The 23,099-nt window shown below is 38.5% G+C and overlaps 1 protein-coding gene across 1 annotated transcript in view; it reads left to right on the top strand.

The window, feature by feature from the left end:
• The first annotated feature begins 1,492 nt into the window (after positions 1-1,492).
• Positions 1,493-23,099, top strand: part of OBI1 (ORC ubiquitin ligase 1) — a 41,903-nt gene continuing 20,296 nt past the window's right edge. Inside the window, exons 1-5 of the mRNA XM_025924883.2 lie at positions 1,493-1,638; positions 13,822-13,957; positions 15,110-15,201; positions 17,746-17,994; positions 21,806-21,894. Of these exons, the coding sequence (XP_025780668.1) occupies positions 1,567-1,638; positions 13,822-13,957; positions 15,110-15,201; positions 17,746-17,994; positions 21,806-21,894 (638 nt within the window). The 5' untranslated portion in view covers positions 1,493-1,566. The remainder of the gene's footprint in view (positions 1,639-13,821; positions 13,958-15,109; positions 15,202-17,745; positions 17,995-21,805; positions 21,895-23,099) is intronic.

Genomic DNA, 23,099 nt, shown 5'->3' on the forward strand with positions numbered 1-23,099 from the left:
CCAGGCATTTTGAAAAAGTGGCCAATAACCAGGCAGTTTTCCCTAGTTCTCCAATTCCAAACGCATGATGGCCTCCAATTCCCAGGAAATGAAGTTATTGAGATGTTTCAAAGAATTTTCACTGTCACCTGTGAGCAGATTTTGAACTGGACTTAGGCTTCTTCAGGCTGGTCCAGTCTCATTATTGTCTGTTTCTTTGAGACATGATAGTAAACATACATTGACCTCTTTTAATGCACACGCACACACACATGCGCGCGCGCGCGCACACACACACACACACACACACACACACACACACACACACACACACTTTACCAAGAAGGAAGCTAAGAAGCAGAAAGGTCAAATACATTATCTGAAGCCAGTAGAGCCAGAAAGTTGTTGGGACAGTGATTTCTACCGTCCCGTACAGATCCAGAAACCCTTTCCTTTGACCACATGCTGCTTCTAATTATACTGTCTCTGTGTCATTTTCCCAAAGATCGGTAGAAGTAGTTCCATTGGTTTTGTTTTTAATCTCTCTACTCACAAATTGTATTTGTTTGCATAAATTAATCACATTGGCCCTCACTTAAAGTAAGTTGCAATTAAATTCCAAATCTGTTACATTCACGATTCATGAAGGAACTTTTAGAGTTTTTCTTTTTCACTAGTAGGAAATGCTAACTTAGAACCTCACACATTCTCCTTCCGAGTTCTACAGCCCAATGTTACCTAGCTTATCTAAACCACGCACCTGAAATGAAGGCTTCACAGGCATGTTCAAGTGCTTTCCAGAGGATGGACGGCTGGCACTGTTTGCAGCTTTCTCACTTGGACATGTAAATCAGAGTTCGTGGCTCTGAGCCTTTAGTCTCCGTTAGAAACCACAGAAGGGCCAACGAAAAGCAAGCCTTCAGGGAAACCTGCGATTAAATGTATCCAAATCGTCTCAGAGAGATCAAGAGACAATCACTGTTGTTTTTAAGGAACATCGCATCATTTCAGAATGGAAAAAGATCTGAGAGCGGCAGAAAGGTTTTTTTTTTTTTTTTTTTTTAAATTAAAATGTATACATAACATTTTATCTCTTCCTGTTTTGACTGCGCCGTGCGTTTGCAGACTGTGTGGGGTTTAATTTTTAGGCAGAAAACTTCCATCCACCCTCCGGGAAAGAGTAAGGCATTTAAAATCGCTTTCCCCATCTTCCTCTCTGCTCTGCACTGTTACTCTTTCATTTAAACTTTCAAGATCCTCCATCGATGCCTATAGTAAACCGCCTTCCTCCTCATTCTCAAGAATCTTGCAGCTTCCGAACCCGGGGCCTTTTTTTTTTTTTTTTTTTTTTTTTTTTTGAATGAAAGTAAGAAAGGGAGGAAAGGAAGGAAGCTCCGGAGGGAGGGAGGGAGGAAGGAAGGAAAGGAAAAGCCGTGGCGGCCGCACGTTTCAAAAGCGCGTTTTCGTTTCCTCTCCCGGCGGGCTGTGGCCCTGCCAGGCTGCCGTAGCCGGCCTCGCGCGGCCCCAGTCGTGGCTAGGAGCCGCCGTCGGCGGGACTTCCGTGTTGGCGGGATTCTGAACGCTGCCATGGCTCAGACCGTGCAGAACGTTACATTGTCGCTCACTCTGCCCATCACGTGCCACATTTGCTTGGGGAAGGTAATGGGTGATTCTGGGCACTTCTCGAAACAGGGTCGGGTATGAAGTCGCCCTCCGGAGCCGAGGGCGGTCTCCGTGTGTGGCGGGGACGGGGAGATGGGTGCAGACGCTTACCCGCGTTCTCCTCAGGCGCTGGGAGGCCGCGTCCTGGGGGACGAAGGGAACGCGTCGTGGTTGCTGGGTTCATCCTCTGCGCGTTTTGGAGGGGGATGACAGCGACCTGGGGTCTGAAGGAAGGGCGGCCAGGCGGCTCTGTTAGCTCCGCCGGCCTCACCCGGCCGGCCGACTCCGACGTCGAAGGAGGCCTCTTCAGTAAGGAATCGCAACAGTATTTTACGCCCCTTTGCCACCTGTGTGGCTTGTATGAAGCCCGTTAAAGCACGTTTCCTGGGAGTCTTGCCCAAGATTCCTTCGTCCTCTACACAAGTGGAATGTTCTTGTCCTTGGGCCTGCTCGCTGTGCTAATTGGAGAGTCTTTTCCATTTCCAACATCCTTTCCTTTGCTTAACCCTGCCTTTAGAATGTCCTTTGCTCTGGGTTCAAAATTTGAAAGGTAAATAGTACCCACCCCTGAGTAGTATTAAGAATGAGAGGCATGGTCTTTTGGAACCATTCAGCGATGAGATGGAATCCCCGCTCTTTGTGTTGCAAGAGGTGTCTAACGTGTTTGTGAAGCTAGATAAAGTAGTTCTGAATTAGAAACGGAATTTTGAAGAGTCTGATGCATTCGTCTCTTCTTTCATTTCCGTTTGTGCCTCCCATTTGGTTTTTAAAAGAGCGTTTCTTTAACGCATAGATCAAGAAAGAAGATCCTATGGATGAGCAGTCAGACATTTTTCCCACCCCGAATTGTTTTTACATTTGTGATGTGTCTGTTTACCCTCGAGTGCAGACTGAAACTACAGCCTCCTGCATGGAATTGAGACCTAGAAACTTCATAGAGCAAACATTGGAGTGCCAGCCAGTATGATCATCTGCCTTAGGTGTTTGGGGTTCTGTGTGAATTTAAGAGTTCAAGCAGTAGTAGGAAGTCAGGCTTGGAAGCAACTGATAACTCTTGGTATCAGTCAGAATGAAATGCCAAGGAAATAGCAAATGTGCTGTGAGATCATACAGGGGATGGCTTGATCAATTCTGACTGGAGAGATCAAGGATGGTGGCGTAGAGGGTGGTATTTGAGCTGGTATTTGCTGCCACTGCCTACATACAGAGCTGGGAGGAGGGGGAGATGATGTTTATATTTGCTAGTCTACATTTGGTTTCTGACATGAAGTTGCCACAAGTACGGGTTAAGTTCTGAGTGCATTTACTCTCAACAGTAGCATTAAAAGCTGATAAAAATACCTTGGGAAATAATTTTCCTTTGGTCTTAGTTGTACACATTATGTCTAGTTTCCATTAGTTAATAGGCTCTTTTGCAGTTGTGTTGACAATGTGTTCTGCCTGGTTGATTTTCCATACCTGTGCTTTTTGTGTTTAACAAAAAAGGATACCTAGTAGAATACAGTGATTTGCAGTTTACAGAATGCTCTTGTATGCATTTAATTACTTCATTTACTCATTTCACCAGTGCTATGAAATAGATAGGGCTGGTTGCCCCATTTTTTTGACAGAAGAAAGCTAAGGCTTAGAGTCTCTGGCTTGAACCTCTGTTATCATTTGTCTCTTCAGTAAATTACTTCCTAAAAACTCACGTGAGCTCATCTGTGATAGCAGACACTCTTGTAGTGTGCCTCCTCCCCTCATCCCTTTCTCTCTTTTTTTCCTGTATTGCTTAGCTGTGTTCTAAAATGAAATCTAATAAAAGATTAATGGTTTGTAAACAGGCATCTTCTTCTGTCTACTGTGGAAGGATAAATGTATTGAAGGCCTGAGTTCTGTGTTCAGACTATGAGTTTTAGCTTCTTCCATTTGCTAATTCTGTGACCTTACACAAGTTACTTAACCTGTCTCAGAACAGTTTCCTTATCTGTGAGATGGGAATGGTGATAGAAGCAACACTCTTTCTTGCATTCTGGGCACAATTAAATGAAGTAATTCAATTGTAGTGTTTAGCATAAGGTCTGGGGCATAATAATATTCAATAAATATTAAACTTTAGTGTGGGCACTGAGACAGGCCCTCAAATGAGGAAACCAGCCTTTCTAGTAACTGTTCTTCCCAGTTGCTTCCTGAGGAAGTGCACTCATTCTATGAGGATTTGCTTTCCCAATGGAGTGGGACCTGTTTGTTCTAGAAATTGCCACAGTACATCCAGGTTTTAACTGGTTCCATATAACTGCTGCCTTTTGTACAGTTAAAGGAAATCTGATCTGTTTGGGCCACTTAACCCTCACCACATAACGGTAATTGTGGAGTACTGGAGATAGCATGACCTGGGGTAGTACCATGTTTCCAATGCCGCATCCACCTCCCTGACACACACCTCTGGCCACCTCTGACATCTGCCTTAAGGTCCTTTTTGACTAGCCCTCTCTCAGATAACCATTCTTTTGCTGCCCTCATTATTTGTCCAAAAATCTCACCATTAGCAAGATTCTTTTCTTTTGATTGTTCAACAGAATTAGGAGCCATTATCCCTGAGAGGTCACTGTTAAAAAAAAAAAAGAAAAGGAAAGAAAAAAAAGTGCATATTACCTTAAAGGAAGAGTTGGGGGTGGGAGAGACCTTAAATATGAATAGATAATATAGATGCTGACAGGGATGGGGAAGAATAGAGACGTAAGAGTAGTGGAGATAGCCTAAGTATGCACACTGTCAATACTTTGTCTTTTGGATACAAATGTACTTAAAATTGGACAGTTTAGACATTTTGCATTTTCTGCCTTTCTCTGCCTTAGCCTTAAAGGTGGATTCTTTCTGCTTAATAATGTTTAGCAACCTTGCCAATATCTCAAGAGCTCTATGTGTTTGAAGAAGTTAGATACACATCCTGTGGGATGAGTTATGTGTAATATATTTTCTTGCCTATTCCTCCTTAATTTTTTCCTTTTGCCTAGAACTAGTGGGCCAGCAAGCAGAAATAAAGGTTCAGGATATCAGTTAAGTGACATTTAGGTCCTGGTACCAGATTGCTACAGACCAGTTTATCTCTAGATAATTCCAGTCATTTTTCTCATCAATTAGGATTCCAACTGCAAAATCAAATTATTGTTGCATGTTTTTGACTAAGTCTGCATTTTTCCGTGAGTAACATGTCTCCCAATGTAGACTATAGTTAGTTTAATGAAAGGTGAAGGAGGTTTTGAAGTGAAGCGACAAGCAACTAGACTTCTGGTGCTCTTCAACGTTAGTATATCATATTCAGTTATTCGTCACTTGAGTATAAGTCCAGTTTGAGACTTCAATATAAAAAAACTAGAGTATTTTGAAATTTAGAAAGGAGTTGAAATTGAGGTTCAAATATGTGGAATGGAATTGTGTTGGAATGAATGGACATAATAGCAAATCTTTAAATACAGACTATTTTTCATTTGGAAGGGAATCAAGCTTTGTGTAGCTCTACAGTATTAAGATTTGTACTTATGTAAGGGCAAGCCCTGTGGCTGAAATAATCCAAAATGAAATCACCTTCCTTAGGATATGGGGTATGTGTCTCTTGCAGTGTCCAAAGTAGGGTGGACTGTTTCAAGCTAAGAATGCTACAGGAAGAATCCCTTCTTTGAGGGAGGCCTTGCTTTCCACCCATATTGTTGATTAAAACTGTTGACAAGGTAAGGCTAGGTAAGAAGCCTTATGCAACTAAATAATTAATCAGTGTTCATCAGGGGCTGTTGATTGGCCAGCATGTTCTCGACCTCAGTACATTGAGCCCACGTTTGATTCCTGATTGACTCTTCAGTTCCCAAGAGTGGATTGTACATAATTGTCACAAGTAATTTACTTTGACAAAAGCCATATGGACTACATTTTTTTCCTTTCCAAATTAAGTTTGAAGAATGCAGACACTTTCAAAAAATACAGTATTATGTTTCTATGTACTTAGGGCATAATTTAAAAATTACTAAAAAAAAAAGTATTGATGTATCCTAATAATTTTAAGATTGGTATGTAAGAGCTGACATATTTACTAAAGAAATATGATTCTTGAAAGCATTCTAGGTAGTGATGAAGGTGGGGGAGGCAAGATATATTATTTTTTCTTTTACCCAGAAAGAAATGGAGACCTAAACCAATAGGTATTAAGCAACTTAGTTCTCAGGATCACATAGTTTTAAAGTTCTAGGACCTAAGTTTTGGCCCAGAGCCAAAGATTTCTTGAAACATAGCAAGAACAATCCAGAAATTTCATTTTGAAAAGTTTCCAAAATCCCCAAATTGAGGCAGAGGAGTTATTATTACCCATCATTTTTATACCTCAGCCTTCTTTTTCAGTCTTTCTAGGTCTTCCCTAGTGAAACCCATAAAATTTTGACATAGGTGCAAGAAAGAATATTATTTGAAGAAAAATGAACTCGAGTCTCTAGCAAAGATGATAAAAGGCACAGGAACTGACTTTAAGTGTAATTGCCAGGCCAGTTAAGTTGCTTTTCCTTCCCATCACTTCTCTCAGTGGCCTTTTTCTACAGCCCCTATTGACCCCAAAGTCTTGTTCCAAATTTCTTGCTTCTTTCAGGCATGTGCTCTCTATTTCTTACTCCCAGATTATTGTTCACTAACTCTGTACTAAGGAAGAAAAAACTATTTCTTAGTTGAAAGAGCACTCACTTTGCAGTTGGATCACATTGAATGATGGTTAAATACTGGTTCTGCCACTTATAACCTGTGTTATTTTTTCCTTGAGTCTCAGTTTCCACAGCTGATAATGAATTTGATACTACCAACCCCATTAGGTTGTTAGGGAAATATGTGAATAGTTTACACCAGTGGTTCTGAAAGGGTTGGGAGTGGATTTCATCCTGCAGGGACATTTGGCAGTGCCTAGAGACGCCTCTGTCTCCAGCGGTGTGCTACTTGCATCTACTGGGTAGAGCCCAGGGATGTTGCTAGCTAAACATCCTACAATATACAGGACAGATCCCTATATCAAAAAGTTCTTCAGTCCAGGGGCCCCTGGGTAGCTCAGTTGGTTGAGCGTCAGACTCTTGGTTTTGGCTTGGGTCATGATCTCATGGTTTGGTTTGTGGGTTTGAGCCCCTGGTCCGGCTGACAGTGTGGTGCCTGCTTGGCCCTCTCTCCCTCTCTCTCTGCCCCTCCCTCACTTGCATGCACACTCTCAAAATAAATAAACTTAAAAAAAAAAAAGTTCTTCAGTCCAGAATGTCAGTAGTGCTGAATTTGGGAAACCTTGTCCTAAACCAGTGTATAATAACTCCTAGTGGGTGAGTCCAGGATGATATGGATATTAATGAATAACTGATTTTGACATGACTTCTCTCAGGTACATCTATTTTTTAAGAAAGGAGCTTTGGTGGTAGAGTGGTCTCTTAAAATTGAAACATCTTCAAATAAAAGAAATGAAAACTGTGTAGTAGAATTACAGATTTAGGGTTAATCTTCTCTGCATCTAGGATTGCCCTCTCAGGCCCATTTTAGTGATAAGAGCCCACTTTTTTTTTTTTTAATTTTTTTAATGTTTATTTATTTTAGAGAGAGAGACAGACAGAGTGCAAGTAGGGGAGAAGCAGAGAGACGGAGACACAAAATCTGAAGCAGGCTCCATGCTCTGAACTGTCGGCACAGAGCCCGACGTGGGGCTCGAACTCACAAGCAGTGAGATCATGACCTGAGCTGAAGTCAGATGCTCAACCGACTGAGCCACCCAGGTGCCCTAAAGAGTCCACTTTTCATACCTTGCTTTCTCTTCCATTCCTCCTCCTCCTCACCACCCTCAGGGTGCATTATCCTAGACTATCATTTCAACATCCTTACTCTAGATGAGTTTGGAATTGTACATGTCACTTGCCATTGTTGACTTGCATTTTTATTTCATAAGAATACTGTTTTACTGCCACAGATCTCATTTGAGAGTAAATTGGATGGAAAGTTTAATAATATAGGCAAATTATGACTATTTCTTTATCTCAGAAAGTTTTTATTGAAGAAAATTATATGCATATTTTGATACTGTATATACCAGGATCTTGGTAGAGGAAGATGGGTGGACAGGAATTGTGGGAGGGCTAGATGCTTTGTATTTTGCTCTTATAGGTTACAGTCAAATAAATAACAAGTAATTTGTTTTAGTAGTTCTTTCTTATTTATAGGTTTCTATTCTCCTAAGGTAAAATTTAAACCATTGTTTAGAAATAATCATCTGATAAGTACTTAGTCCAAAGAAGTGAATTAGTCAATGTTTCAAAACTCCAACCCAATGAGAGTGACAATACCGGGTATCAAACAGTGAAAATAATTCTCCTGTGGTGGCATTGCCAGTGGCTCTTAGCAGACAGACTCAAGTCGTCTGCCTGTGGTTGTTCTTCTATATAATTTGGTGTATTAAATGGAAAGGTTAAACTTTTGCTGTTTCACAGTTTGGCAGTGGCCATTGACCTTTTGCTTCTTGAGACACTTAAAGGAACATTATCTCAGCCTTTCATTTTAATACATCAAAATTCACTTGTATTAATCTTAGAGTGTGCCAGGCATTATAGCAAGTGCTATAGGTGGATACAAAGATGAGCATGCCCCTCTCCTGCCCCCAAGGAGCCTGAAATCTAACAGGGAGAACAGAATGTAAACAATTTTCTAAGTAAAGCACAATGCAGATAGAAGTGAACATTAAATCAATGCATAAGGAGTACCCTTAGGAAAATCAGACAAAGACCCGGTTAATTCTAAAAAGGATTAATGAAGGGCTTGCAGAAGAGGTAGCAGTTGATCTTCATCTTAAAAGCTGGAAGGGAGTCTATTTTCATTGGGGAAGCTGGAGGCCAGCAGGATATATCAAGCTAAGAAATGAGAGCACAATAAACAGGGAGCTTCCAATGTGCCTATTAATTTGGTGAACATCAAGTAGATCTGTGTGCTTGAAGTGCAGGTTATATCAAGTATTGAAATAGAAGATCAGTATCGAAATAGACGAAATGGCTACTTAAGAACCAGATTATGTTGTTCTTTGAATGCTATACTTAAAACTGTGAACAGGGAAAAATCATTGCTGTTTTGCAGGAGAGCAGTGAAAGCTACTGATCCTTATTTTAGAAAGGTAGCTCTGGCATCAGTATGAAAGGTGGACAGAACTGAATATTTGGAAGCCAGGAAGCTTGTGAGGAGGTAGGTCATTGCAGTAGATCCAAGGGTAAAGGAATGAGAACCTGAACTCATTGAAGTGAAGATGGAAAAGAAGGGATACATGATAGGTAAAAATAAAACAAAACAAAAAACATTTGGAGGTGTTTGCCATATTTTGACATTCTGGGATAGACTTTTTTCACATTATAACTGAAAAAAAATTTTTGTAATGTTTATTTTGAGGGAGAGAGAGACAGAGTGCGAGCGGGGAGGGCAGAGAGAGAGGGAGACATAGAATCCGAAGCAGGCTCCAGGCTCTGAGCTGTCAGCACACAACTTGACGCGGGGCTCGAACCCACAAACCATGAGATTGTGACCTGAGCCGAAGTCGGACACTTAACCGACTGAGCCACCCACGCGCCCCTTCACATCATAACTTTTTGAAACCTGGCTGTATCTTACAAGTGATGGCATATTACAGTTGTATTTGGCAGCATTTTCCATTCTGTTTTCTTAGTGGCACATAAAATATTGGTGCATCTTAAAGTCTCTGGCTTCTTAGACTTGATACATGATACCAGAATTTGGTGAAAGATTGGATGGTGAGCGTAAGTGAGTCAGAGATAGCTCTGAGTGCTTTAGCCCAAGTAATGAGGCAGTACTGCCATGAACTTAGATGAGGAATGCAGCAGGAGGAGCAAATGTGCGGAGGAGGCCAAGTTCAGTTTTGAACATGCTGTGGTTGAGGCAGCTACAAGATCCTTCCATGGTGTTAGCTCCTAAGCATACGGAGATAGTAATGTTATTACCTTTTCTTTTCTTTTCTTTTTTCTTTCTTTCTCTCTTTTTTTTTAGGATTGTTTTGTGGTATTCTCTGTATTTACATCTTTACATTTCTAAATCTTAATGCCTGAATGAAAAGTACACTGAGTTAAACCACTGTTTTCAGAGGCAGAAGCTCATTGTCACTAAAGGGCTTGCCCAAGATCGAACAGCTCAAATGGCAGAGCTGGAGTTGGCCCCAGGTTTATCTCTCAAAGCCTAAGCTCTGCCACTTACTGAGGTCCAGTTACAGAGGGTTCTCAGGAGTTGTCATAGGAAAGATGTTAACATCATGTGATACATGAGATTAAGAGAGGAAATAGAACTATGCCAGATAAGATGGCCCAGGAAAAAACATTAGAGAAAGCAGCTCTACCACCTCCGGTATTTTGATTAGAAGCAACTTACCCTCTGATCCTCTTTTCATTGTGACTCCTCTCCAGCATTACTTCAGCCTTATCAAGACCAGTTCATTGGCTCTATGAACATCGCTTTTTCACCGTCATCATTACCATTCATACACTCATGTCCCTTGTTAGCTGTGGACATTTATGGTCATCATTCCCTTGTCTCTCTCTTTCTCCTTGGCAAAAATCCAACTCTGAGTAAACTGTACTACTCATTTGCTTCCTGCCTGAAACTGAACAGGTAAAAATCGGTAAGAAAAATACACATCTATGTTCAATTGGTCTTAGTTTATAGTCAAAACCACAGATCTCAAATAGGAACTCAACAATGTTTGGCAATCCTGCCAAAATTACTAGTAAGTTTACTTTTTCACTTTTTAAAATAACTGCTTTTATACTATTTTCTCAAGTTGATATCCCTACCCAGCTTCTCACTCTCAATTGGTAACCTCACCTTGTATTTAATGATAAAATATAGGCATTTGGAACAGTTAGATATGAGTTCTCTCATTTCCATCAGCAGATCTTCCAACCTTTGCATTTGTTCTCACACCCTGAGTCTTCCCTTTTGTTACAATGAAAGACAGATCCTCAATCCCATAAAAGCCAAACCTCTGCTTTGTGCTTTGGATTTCATTACCTCTTGACTTCTTAGGGACTTTGCTGCCTATGGCTCTGATCCCTGCTTTTCTTTCTTCATCATTAATATTCCCTCCTTACCATAACATTCCCATTGGCATTTCTTATCATGGTCTTATTTTTATGCTCACTCCTTTACAGCAAAACATGAAAGAATTGTCTATATTCTGTCATCACTTCACCTTCTCTGTCTCTCAGACTTCAATTAAGTTTCCACCCCTATCATTCACTGAAACAGTGCTTGTCAGTGACACATCACAATGACTTCCATGTAATTAAATCCCATAGTCATTTCTCTGTCCATATCAAGCTCATTTTCTTCTTATTTGACATGCTTGGCTACTGTCTTCCTCTTGAAAAACTTTTCTTGGCTTCTGTAAGACTAGTTCCCTTTGCTGTTGCTCCTTTTTTTCCTTCCTCTGCTTCCTGGAATGCCTTGTCTCCAGCTACTCTGCCCATGGAAGGGATCTCCTCCAGTCCTGTAGCTTTAATTTTTTATGCCAGTGATTCTCAGATTCTGCGTTGTCCATTTAAAAGTCACCCTGGCATCACAGATTTAATATAGCCAAAACAGAGTTCTTGATTTCCACCACCTATAAGACTCCTCTTCCTCCACTTTTCTCACCTTAGTTAATGATAGTACCAACCATTGTGATGTCCAAAACCTTTTTTTAGATTGGAGAGGTATTTAACCTTAGTTGTGGGAGCAGTTACAGAGAAAATACTGATTGCTTTTATGGGGTGCCTGGGTGGCACAGTCGGTTGAGCGTTTGACTCTTGATTTGGGCTTAGGTTATGATCCCAGGATTGTGGGATGGAGCCCCGCATCAGGCTGCGCACTGAGTGTGGCATCTGCTTAAAATTCTCTTTCCCTCTCTCCCCACCCCTCCTCTTTCTCTCTCTCTCTCTCTGTCCCCCTCCCTCCCTGTACCCCTCTCCCCTGCTCATGTTCTATCTCTACAATAAAAAAAAAAAAATACTGATGGCCTTTAAATGAGCTTCTAATGAGGGAAGCCTGTAGTGAGTAGGAGACCATCTTGAATCTCCTTAAATGTGCACAGTTTTATGTTTTGACCATTGGCTTTCATCCATTTTATATGAGTTCATGACTTAAAAAAAAAAAAAAAAAGACATTAAATCGCTGCTTTAAAAGCCCAAGAAGATAAGTTTTCTTTCATTAGCTGAGTTTCTTAATTTAGGGGTATATGTACTTCTAGGAGTATTGCAGGAATGTGGTGTGTGTGTATGTGTGTGTGTGTTGCAGGAAGCTACAGGCTAGATAAGGCAATATCTTTTTGGTATGTAGTTTGAGAAATTTTTTCTTCTTAAAACATTTCATGACTTAAAGATGAAATTAAAACACCCAAAAATATATAATGGTCTGGACTCGGATGCATCACTTGACTTTTTAGGAAAAAACAGAACCTGCAAAGGAAGTTCCAACTTGTCTGCCTCTTGAGACTCTGACCAAGAATACGTCCTAGATAAACATTCACTCCTTGCTCTGTAGGTAGGCTCACTTTAGAAGAAGAGTTTGAGAAGCTGTCCTTCATGGTCTCATTCATTCATTCAGATCAGTCCTGTCCAATCATTTGAACTGAATGAATTAGAATTGGTTTCTCTAAAAGGAAGTCTAAATGCATGCTGAATTATCTTCTCTTATTTAGTTTTCGTATGTTAGTGTTCATAATCCAGGGAGCATCTAAACGTTTGGAAAGCCAGACAAAGACCAGAGAGTGAGTGAGTGAGTCCGTCCTTCCTTCCTTCCTTCCTTCCTTCCTTCCTTCCTTCCTTCCTTCCTTCCTTCCTTCCTTCTTTCCTTCTTTCAGGTTTATTTTTTTTATTTTGAGAGAGAGTGTGTGTGAGCTGGGGAGGGGCAGAGAGAAAAGGAAAGAGAGAATCCCAAGTAGGCTTCATGCTGTCAGCGCAAAGCCCGATGTGGGGCTTGAGCTCAAGAATTGTGAGATCATGGCCTGAGCCGAAACCAAGAGTCTGACACTTAACCAGCTGAGCCACCCAGGCACCCCAACCAGAGAGTTCTTCACAGTGAGACTGAAAATGATTAGCTGCCTATCTTGAACTGCCGTACACCTGTGATTTCTCTGAGGGCGGAGACCCCTTTCAAATGAACGAATACTCATAGTGTCTTTCTGAGGCAGATATAGGACAGCACAAGCGTTTCCTCTGCAGAAAGTGTTTTGTGGTGGTTCTGTCTCTTCCTTATCTCTCTACTTCCTCTGCTTTCTCTTGATCTTCTGGTCTCTAGTGCAGGACTCTCAAATGGTATTTTTATGATTAGAACAGGAAAATATTGAAAATGCTGTAAAGTGTTTTGAGTCCCACAGTAACATTTCTTTGTAAATCAAGTGAAAGCCTAAGCATTTCGGTGTTATTTTGGTTTCTATTTTAAAATTTTTGCTGGTTGAAGAATATTAAGTCATTATTCCCTCCGGCAAGTTCCCTACCTAATTAATGTTAAATACTGTCTTAATAGCAGTTACTTAATCTGACACATTTTTTTGAGTACCTACTGTGTATTAGGCTGCCTTCTAGGCATCAGGGATTTAGGCATGAATGAGACGAAGGAAGTTCTTGCTCTCATGCAGCTTCCTTTCTAATGGAAGAGATAGACAATAAATACATAAACAAACTAGTATCAGGTAGAAAACTGAAGTAATTTCTCTCTTCTATTTTCTGTCTTATAAAACAACTACACACAGTCAAAACACATAGTTAATCCTGACTGAGCCACCTAATTGCTTCACACTTTGGTTACCTTATTTGTGATGTATGTTTCCTGTGTTTACTTCACAGGATTATTTAAAACAAAACAAAAACAGAGAAAGTGCATGTGAAAGCCCTTTGTAAAATATAAGACGACATAAATGTAAAGTATTAGTATTTGTGCTTGTTTAAATGGAGTCAGAGATTTGTGTGTTTAGTGTATGTCCGTATTTCCATCAGCACTGTTTGCTGTTTAAATTATAAACCAATGTTTTTTATAAATGCTAGATAATTTCCTTTTAAAACACCTACTCTACTGTATTCTAGAGAAGCAATTTTTTTTGCCCTAAACTAAACCTATTGGGATTCTAGTTATGACTGTTGCCCTGTACTAAAAGTAATGTTTCTGTTTTCAAAGGTACGCCAGCCTGTCATATGCATCAACAACCATGTATTTTGTTCAATTTGTATCGATTTGTGGTTGAAGAATAATAGCCAGTGTCCAGCTTGCAGAGTCCCCATCACTCCTGAAAATCCTTGCAAAGAGATTATCGGTAAGGGCCTATTTTATAAACATATAGAAACAGATTTGAAACAATCTCTAAATAGTGTATATTTGGAGGAAGACGAAAATAGACAGTTTTCACTGATGTCATTTTGCCATTATCGAAGTACTAGTAGGACTTGGAACTAAGAAATCTGAAGAAGAATCAGAGATTGTTCCAAGGTTACTTTCTTGGGTACCTGGGTAAAATCTAGTAGAGGAGTATTTTTCTGCTGTGAACTTTGTTGATGAAAATAATTTGAATGTATTTCCCCAGCTTCTCTTCACGTCCCTCTCCTGCCTTTGTTCATTCTTATATAAGTGATACTTCATAAATTCTCTCAAGTAAAATAGTTCAGGCATCCTTGTATTTGGATAGAATGTCCTGAAAAACAACATCTGTAAGATGCCTTTGCTATCATGATACTAAGAAGTACAAAGAAAATAACCATAGCATAAGTAAAGAGCTCTCAGGAAGAATTCATTTTGAGTGTACTTGTATTGAGTTATGCGCATACAGTTAATGCTGTTATTCATAATCCATTGTAACTGGGTTATTAGATTCAGTAAAAAGACACATTAATCTTTTTATTTGTGTTACCAGTAACTAGGTATGTTTGAATACATTGGTTATAATAATATTTATATCCTATATGATTATATATGATGTATATAGGTAAACATTTGATAATTGTATGAAATTTAAATTGGTAATATGGATAATATATTAATATAATCATTGGTTATATTGTATCATTGATAATTGTATGAAATTTAAATTGGTAATATGGATAATATATTAATATAATCATTGGTTAAATATAAATATAACCATTGGATTTATATTATTTAACATTTGTCTTGTATTCAAATTTTGCAGTAGTACAAATGTGACAACAAAATATAGCCTTTGCTTTCATTGAATTTAATAAGATACACAGGTAAGTAAACACACATGATATTTTATTGAAGGTATTTCTTGTGGCATTATTTGATATTTATCTTTTCTCAAGATCAAGATAGAGAAAAGGCCTAAGTGACAGCCCCAAGTATGAAGAAATTAAGCTGGAGAACCATATAAAACAATAAGAAAAAAGTTTATCTTTGTTTTCATACTGTTTAAATCACAAAGAAAGTTACTTTTTTTTTTTTTGTCCTGTAGGAGGGACAAGTGAAAGTGAACCTATGCTAAGCCATACAGTCAGGAAGCACCTTCGGAAAACTAGACTTGAGTTACTCCACAAAGAATATGAGGTAAATAATACTTACAATTTAAAATGAGGACAGCATTGAATTCAAGGTAAAACTGAGCTGTCTCAGTCTCTGGACTTCTTAGAGTAAACATCCAATGAAATCTTATTTTATCTTATTTTTTAATGTTTATTTCTGAGAGAGAGAGAGAGAGAGAGAGACAGAGCATGAGCAGGGGAGGGGCAGAGAGAGAGGAAGACACAGAATCTGAAGCAGGCTCTAGGCTCCGAGCTGTCAGCACAGAGCCCAACGTGGAGCTAGAACCCACAAACTGTGAGATTATGACCTGAGCTGAAGTCAGACACTTAACTAACTGAGCCACCCAGGTGCCTGAAATCTTATTTTAGATGCCAATTTAAATATATATTATTTGAGGGGCGCCTGACTGCCTCAGTCAGTAAGGCATGCGACTCTTGATCTCAGGGTTGTAAGTTCAAGCCCCATGTTGGGTAGGGAGCCTACCAAAAAAAAAATACCTTATTTGATGAACTTTTTTTCTTTTTTCCTTTTCTATTTCAAATAGAAGACAGCAACAAATACAAGCATTTCTTTTTTCCTTTCTTTAATTTCAAATTTGTCAACAGACATCATTTTATAAGTATTTGCTCCCTCAAGAAGTTGGGAAACAAAGGAAACTCACTTGTTAAAGTCAGTCTTCCAGCCCCCACAAGGCATTATGAATGCTCTGGTAAACAGTGACTATAACCTTCATTCCATTTGGTTTGTCTATTAACTCACTGATAATTTATGCTCGTTAGTTTTGGTAAAGTAAATATACTTATGTCAGCTACCAGCAAAGAGATTTTGGTGTGAAATATGCTATTTTCTATTTTTTTTTTTTTTTTTTGCACGTTAACCGTGATTTTTTTTTAATAAAAATTGCATGTATTTAAGGGGCACAACATGATGTTTTGATATACATATCCATTGTGAATGATTGCATTAGTCAAGTTAATAAACATAGCCATCTCATCATATGCTTTTTTATTTTTGTGCTGTGAACATCTGAAATATGCCCTGCTAGCAAATTTCTAGTATTCAGTACTACAATATTCTGATATTCAGCCTACAGTATTAACTGTAGTTCTCATGCTGTACATTAGATCTCTAGACTTACTCATCCTACAACTTTGTATATATTGACCCATCTTGTTTCTTCCACCTCCCCATCTGCCCTACCTCCCTACCCTAGATAACCACTGTTTAACTGTCTGCTTGTATGTATTCAGCATTTTTAGATACCACATATAAGTAGCATCATGCGGTAGTTTTCTTTCTTGTGAAGGTGATTTGACATGGGAATGGAAATTTTCCAAATTAGTTTCATGCTTATGGCATATGTATGTTTTTGAATAGTAACCATTAAGCCCAGTTGTTATTTTATGTTGACTAAGGAGGGGATATTATTAATCTCTTATTTTGACACAGAATATTTTTTTAAATTATTGTTATTTTTTTTAATGTTTATTTAAAAAATTTTTTTTTAACATTTATTTATTTTTGAGAGACAGAGCACGAGCAGGAGAGGGGCAGAGAGAGAGAGGGAGACACAGAATCCGAAGCAGGCTCTAGGCTCTGCGCTGTCAGCACAGAGCCCGATGCAGGGCTCAAACCCGTGAACCATGAGATCATGACCTGAGCCGAAGTCGGATGCTTAACCTACTGGGCCACCCAGGCGCCCCTTGACACAAAATATTTTGAAGTATATGCATGGAAACTGCTTCAGTTGCCTCAAAAACGTTTGAAATAAAGTGGGGCATAAATAAATGACTGTATAAATGTTGATTCATATATGTTTTCCTATTCTTATTTGTTTATTCATTAATATATTAATTCCAACAAATAAAGTGATTTTCTTATAATGCAATAGTACTATCTATATTAATTCTAAAATGTATTCTTAAATACTTAATATTTATCATACTTAGGTCCTAATCAGATTAATCCTTTAAGAGTTCTGGCTTATTGAGCTACTTGCCAGTTTATTTTCTAACAACAGAATTTCTAACAGTCTTAGTTTAAGATGAAATATCTATTATAGATTAATAAATGGTATCACAAAAAAGAGTTCTAGATCAAATGTTTAGTAAGTGGGTTTAAGATAATAAGCAGTTCCAGATGGGGAAAACTAATACTTGAAATAGTCATAGTGGTAATGGAAGAACCAGAATGTAGAAAAGTTAAAAGTAAAACTAAAAATGACACAAATTATTCTGAAATGGAAAGTGGAAGGAAATGGGTTCCTTGTTGAATTCATGTGACTTGTCTTGTTTTCTGGATATCTTCAATAAAATCAAAGATTTGACATTTTTATTTTTTTAACCACAAACTATCACTGAATTAAAATGAAAGCAGTGGAAATGCCAGTTTTATTTTGAGAATTTCAACTGTACGTGACTTTCTGCCTACAGAACTATTCTGATGCGTAACTAATCTGTGTATCTACAGAATTTTGAGTATAAAATTTAAAAACACATTGATCTCTGTTTAGCATACATATGTGTTCAGTATCTGTGTCTATCTAATGGATGCGCACTTCTTTATCAGGATGAAATAGATTGTCTGCAGAAAGAGGTAGAAGACCTTAAGAGTAAAAATCTCAGCTTGGAGTCACAAATCAAGACTATTCTGGATCCTTTAACCTTGATGCAAAGCAGCCAAACTGAAGACAAACATCCAATTGCAGACAATCCAAGTAAAATTGACCCAGAAACTGTAGCAGAGTGGAAGAAAAAACTTAGAACAGCAAATGAAATCTATGAAAAAGTGAAAGATGACGTGGATAAGTTAAAGGAAGTAAGTTGTGGTTTTAAAAAATTCTATTACAGTTGTTTTTAAAATTATTATAAGTACCTTCAAAAGTATGAATAGGCATATTATCTTGACTCATTAGAAGATGGTGGGAGAAGGACAAAAATGTCTGGATGAGCATTTATAAGCAACAGGAAAACTCTTTCCTCCTTAAATGTCATTAGCTGCCAAGAAATATCAGGCGGTTCCATTTGTGACTATAATTGGAGACTCTGTAGTGCTTCTATATGAGTTTGCATCTTCTTGTAGACAAGTGACATCAGTTTAAAGGATGTGTTTCTATTTCCCCTCTTCGTGGTTTGGCTTAATTTTTCTTAAGCTTATGTCAGTGACTGGCCTGTATGCATAAAAACAAACATGTATCCATTTCCCTACCTATAAAAAGAAAAGTTTGGACTATATATTTTCTAGTACTACCATCCTCTGATTTTCAAGATTGTTAGTAGTTAGGCTTAATGACTAATTCCAAGGAAGCTGTGAGTAGCTGCTTTAGAATACTCCATGCAGAGGAGTATTAAAGCTTATGATGTGGGTTCATTTTTCTTCAGTTATTCTTCCGTTCATCCAACGAGATAAAGAACAGGTGAAAAAGGCAAACCTCTAGGAAAGGAGATGAGATCCATGCCATTAGTACAAGAGGTTATAATTGAGTGCTGTAGAGTTGTTGGCCAAAGGGACCAGCCTTTGACTTTGATTTCAAGTATATCCACAGTGGAGTTTTGTTGGGCTGAATGGAGATGGTTTTGTGGTATCCATGTCTACAACCACCCATTTAACCTATCTGCATTCCCTTAAAATATTGTTACTGTGCCGAATTACTGAATCCTGCCTCCTTGAAATCATTAATGAGCTCCATATGATATTTTTAAAAAGTACCATCACCTACTACCCTCAGATCCTCAGCGAAGTTAAGTAGCATTGAAGTCTGCAACTTAGTGTAAATACTAAACCATCTTCACATACCCATGTATAAAATAAATGTTGTTTGGGCTCAACAAAGGCCAAAATGAGAGAAAAAAGGGAACTTAGTGCTTTTAGAGAAAAAATAAACTACAGATACAATGGTACTGAGTTTGTTACAAATTTAGGGAAAGTGTGTAGTTTCTTTAGATATTGAAGGGCAACATTAGCCTGTTGGTTTGTGTAAGAAGAGGATATGAAAAGGAAAGACAGCTGGAAAGTTATAGTATTTATCAATCTACCATGTCCCTTTTAACTTCCCTTTATCTTCTTGAGCCATAATTAGGTTCTACATGGTCTCCTTTATAGTTATTAAGTTTCATTTAAATTTTCATTTCAATAAATGCTTCTTTGAAGATGAAGATCTATATGAAAACATTACTCATAAGAGTGGTGTAGGGAGTCTATATGAAAAAAAGAGTTCCATAAAACACAGTTTTTCTTTGTTCTTTTAAAGGTCACATGTTGGGGCGCCTGGGTGGCGCAGTCGGTTAAGCGTCCGACTTCAGCCAGGTCACGATCTCATGGTCCGTGAGTTCGAGCCCCGCGTCAGGCTCTGGGCTGATGGCTCGGAGCCTGGAGCCTGTTTCCGATTCTGTGTCTCCCTCTCTCTCTGCCCCTCCCCTGTTCATGCTCTGTCTCTCTCTGTCCCAAAAAAAATAAATAAAACGTTGAAAAAAAAAAAAAGTTTAAAGGTCACATGTTAAATTCAATACCCAAAGCTACATTGAAACCTCAGAATTATTTGGGATATTTAATAAGCTAATTTTGGATGCCTAGTGGTGGTATTAGAGAGTATGAGGCAATAAACTGGGACACAAATGAATTAAAACACATGGAAGCAAAATTTGGATGTGAAGTACAAAATAAAAACATACTATAAATCAAATATAGGAGTAAATTTTGGATGTGAAACACAAAATAATAACATACTATAAATCAAATATAGGAGTACAGAAGATTCAGTCTACTTAGAATGAGTGACATGGACTTGTTTTCTGATGTTTCCAGGACTAAGTGAGTTTTGAAACCATTATGAGGCCAGTATCATTACCCGGTCAGTGTTGCAAATGTAAAATAGTTAGCCAAAGTCCTCATTACTCTTCTGGTGCAACAAATAGGCAGAACTTTGCCCTTTGTAATCTTCACTCACCTGAACCTCCTGAACTTGAAAATACCTCTGATAGTTGAAGAACCAGCCAGCCCATAATGAGAATATTAGCCACAAGACTGGGGAAAGACCTTGAAATGTAGCGATACAGATGAAGGAATGGGGGAAAGAAATCAAATGAGCTTCAGTTTTAAGCTTGTCATCATCATCAAAAAGCATTCACTAGGTGCCTCCTCTTATGGTGCTATCCTTGAGAGCTTCATTCTCTGTGTTTGAGGAAGTAAATGACTTTCCTTATATCTTCAGAGGGGGCAGTAGTGTTTGTCAGTCACTTAAAGAATTAACCCTCCACAGTTCTGGTTGGTTTGTGACAGTGAAGGGAAGGAGCTGCTCAGAGTCCAGAGAGAACCTCAGTGAACCTAAGTAAAAGAGCTAGGCTTTGTACCTAGAAGAATGTTTTTTGCCCTTCTTACCTCGTCATCCTCTTGGGGCATTTGTGTGTGGATGGACAAGTAAATATAGTCAGAAGTTCTAGAAATTATCCAAAAGCATGGGTCAAATTTTTGAAATCTGGTTTAAACCTTTTTGTTGACAGTAGTTTTTATGATCCATTTACCTTAAAATGTTTTAAATGTTAATGTTCTGGTCAAAGATTTTTCTCCTACCAAGTTAGTGAGATTAGTTTCTAGGCTAGGGAGTATTATTCTTCTTTGGAATTAAAAAATGCTGTAACTGAGGAATTTAAATAGCTTTGAAAAAGACTCTAAAATTGAGGCACACTAGTTTTTCGCCTGTCCAAAATCAATATTCAACTTCTAAATTTTCTAGCAATTGATGTTTTGTCAGACAATTTTTAGGTAGTAGACAATTCAAAAAAAGAAAATAATAGTGGGATTTTTTTAATCAAGAGAAGCCATAGAATTTATTAGAAAATATTGACCCAATTTTGAGAGTCCCAGAAGTTGTGAGTCAGGGCATTCGGGAAAGCCTTTAGAAGAAAGAAAGCAAGTGGTTTAATTATATTAGATTTGTTATCACTAAAAAGCTATTTTTAAAGAGCAACCAAAAATCAATCTCATAGCTCATAATTCATGAGAATTAACTCTTTTTTTTTTTTTAAACTTTTTTTTTTTTTAATTTTTTTTCAACGTTTATTTATTTTTGGGACAGAGAGACACAGAGCATGAACGGGGGAGGGGCAGAGAGAGAGGGAGACACAGAATCAGAAACAGGCTCCAGGCTCTGAGCCATCAGCCCAGAGCCTGACGCGGGGCTCGAGCTCACGGACTGCGAGATCGTGACCTGGCTGAAGTCGGATGCTTAACCGACTGCGCCACCCAGGCGCCCCCATGAGAATTAACTCTAATAATTGCATGTGGTATAGTGTTACCATGCTTAGAGTATTCAGTTATGTGAAAAAGGGGAAAAAAAAAACCCATATTTGCCATTAGTATAGTCCCTTAATGACGCTAAGCTAACTAACATAGCTCTGTTTATTTCCCTGGATAGGAGAATTGGAGAGTGCTTGGGGAATATGGATTAAAAATGCTTGGTTGTGTTCACAGATTCACAAGTCATTCCCAGTGGTGATTTTAAGTTTCTGAAGGCCATGTTCTAGTATTCAGTTTTCTGATATCACTCTAAAAAATACAGATGGCTCATGACATAATTTTTACAAAGCAGTTGTCTTAGCTCATGCTTAATTATTTTCAACTTTTTTTAAAGGCAAATAAAAAATTGAAATTGGAAAATGGTGGCCTGGTGAGGGAGAATTTACGACTGAAGGCTGAAGTTGATAATAGATCACCCCAGAAGTAAGTATTTTGCTTATAGAGCAGTGTTTCAGATTGTGTCAGTATTTTAGGTGCTATGATTGTATGTGCTTTTCATTTGACTCTTTTCAACGAAACCTGTAGGTTTGAATAGAATGTCTTGCCTCTGAAAGTCAAGTGTATGCTTATGTTATTGGTGAAATCTTTGTATCAGTTAGGGCGAATTTTGGAGAAGGGATTTCATTCTTACCTGATCAGCAAGAAGATTGTTTTATGTGACCTAAGACTGGAGAACTTTCACTTGGTTTTACATATAACTTTAATAGTACTAACAGAGAATAGGGGGATTAACATAATGCCCTTTAGATGTTCTCTAAAGCAATCTTTTTTTAAATTTTTTTTTTTTTTTTCAACGTTTATTTATTTTTGGGACAGAGAGAGACAGAGCATGAACGGGGGAGGGGCAGAGAGAGAGGGAGACACAGAATAGGAAACAGGCTCCAGGCTCTGAGCCATCAGCCCAGAGCCCGACGCGGGGCTCGAACTCACGGACCGCGAGATCGTGACCTGGCTGAAGTCGGACGCTTAACCGACTGCGCCACCCAGGCGCCCCTCTAAAGCAATCTTAATAGTAGTTAACATGTGTATAATGCTTTCGGTTTGCCAGGTACAACAACCTGCGATATCCTATTAGTGTTCTCCATTTACAGATGAGGAAACAGAGGCTTAGAGAGATGAAATTAATTTATCTAAATCTGCACAGCTATAGCTAGTAAGTGGTGGAAATAGGATTTGAACCCAGGTAGTCCAACCCTGGAGTACATCCTCTATTACATTACACTGAGAACCATTACACTATTACATTAACCATTATAGTGAAAAGCCTACCTGAAATAGAATTTAAGGCATCATTTGTTGAATTTTAGACTAATTTTAATTATAAAGTTAAGTAAATTTATTCTTTCTTTATGATGGGATAGTATTCATTCTATTCCGAGTAAGAGAGTACAAATAGTGACCCGCTTAACAGTTTGTTTAAAATTATAAGATACAATTGAGAGTTGAGAATTAAAGATGGAGAAAGGATGGAAGGTAGTACTTGAAGTTTTTCTTCTTCAGGGGAAAAAAAAAAAAAACACAGTATGCAGGGAGTATGGCCCTCCATCCCTCCCTGAGGAGTGGCATATCAGAACTCCACACTTTTCTGTTTTAACCACTAGACTTCATTTCTTCCCAGTGGAAAAGGC

The sequence above is a fragment of the Puma concolor genome, chromosome A1, assembly GCF_028749965.1.
Source record: "Puma concolor isolate L17-30 chromosome A1, mPumCon1.1.hap2, whole genome shotgun sequence".
NCBI lineage: Eukaryota > Metazoa > Chordata > Mammalia > Carnivora > Felidae > Puma > Puma concolor.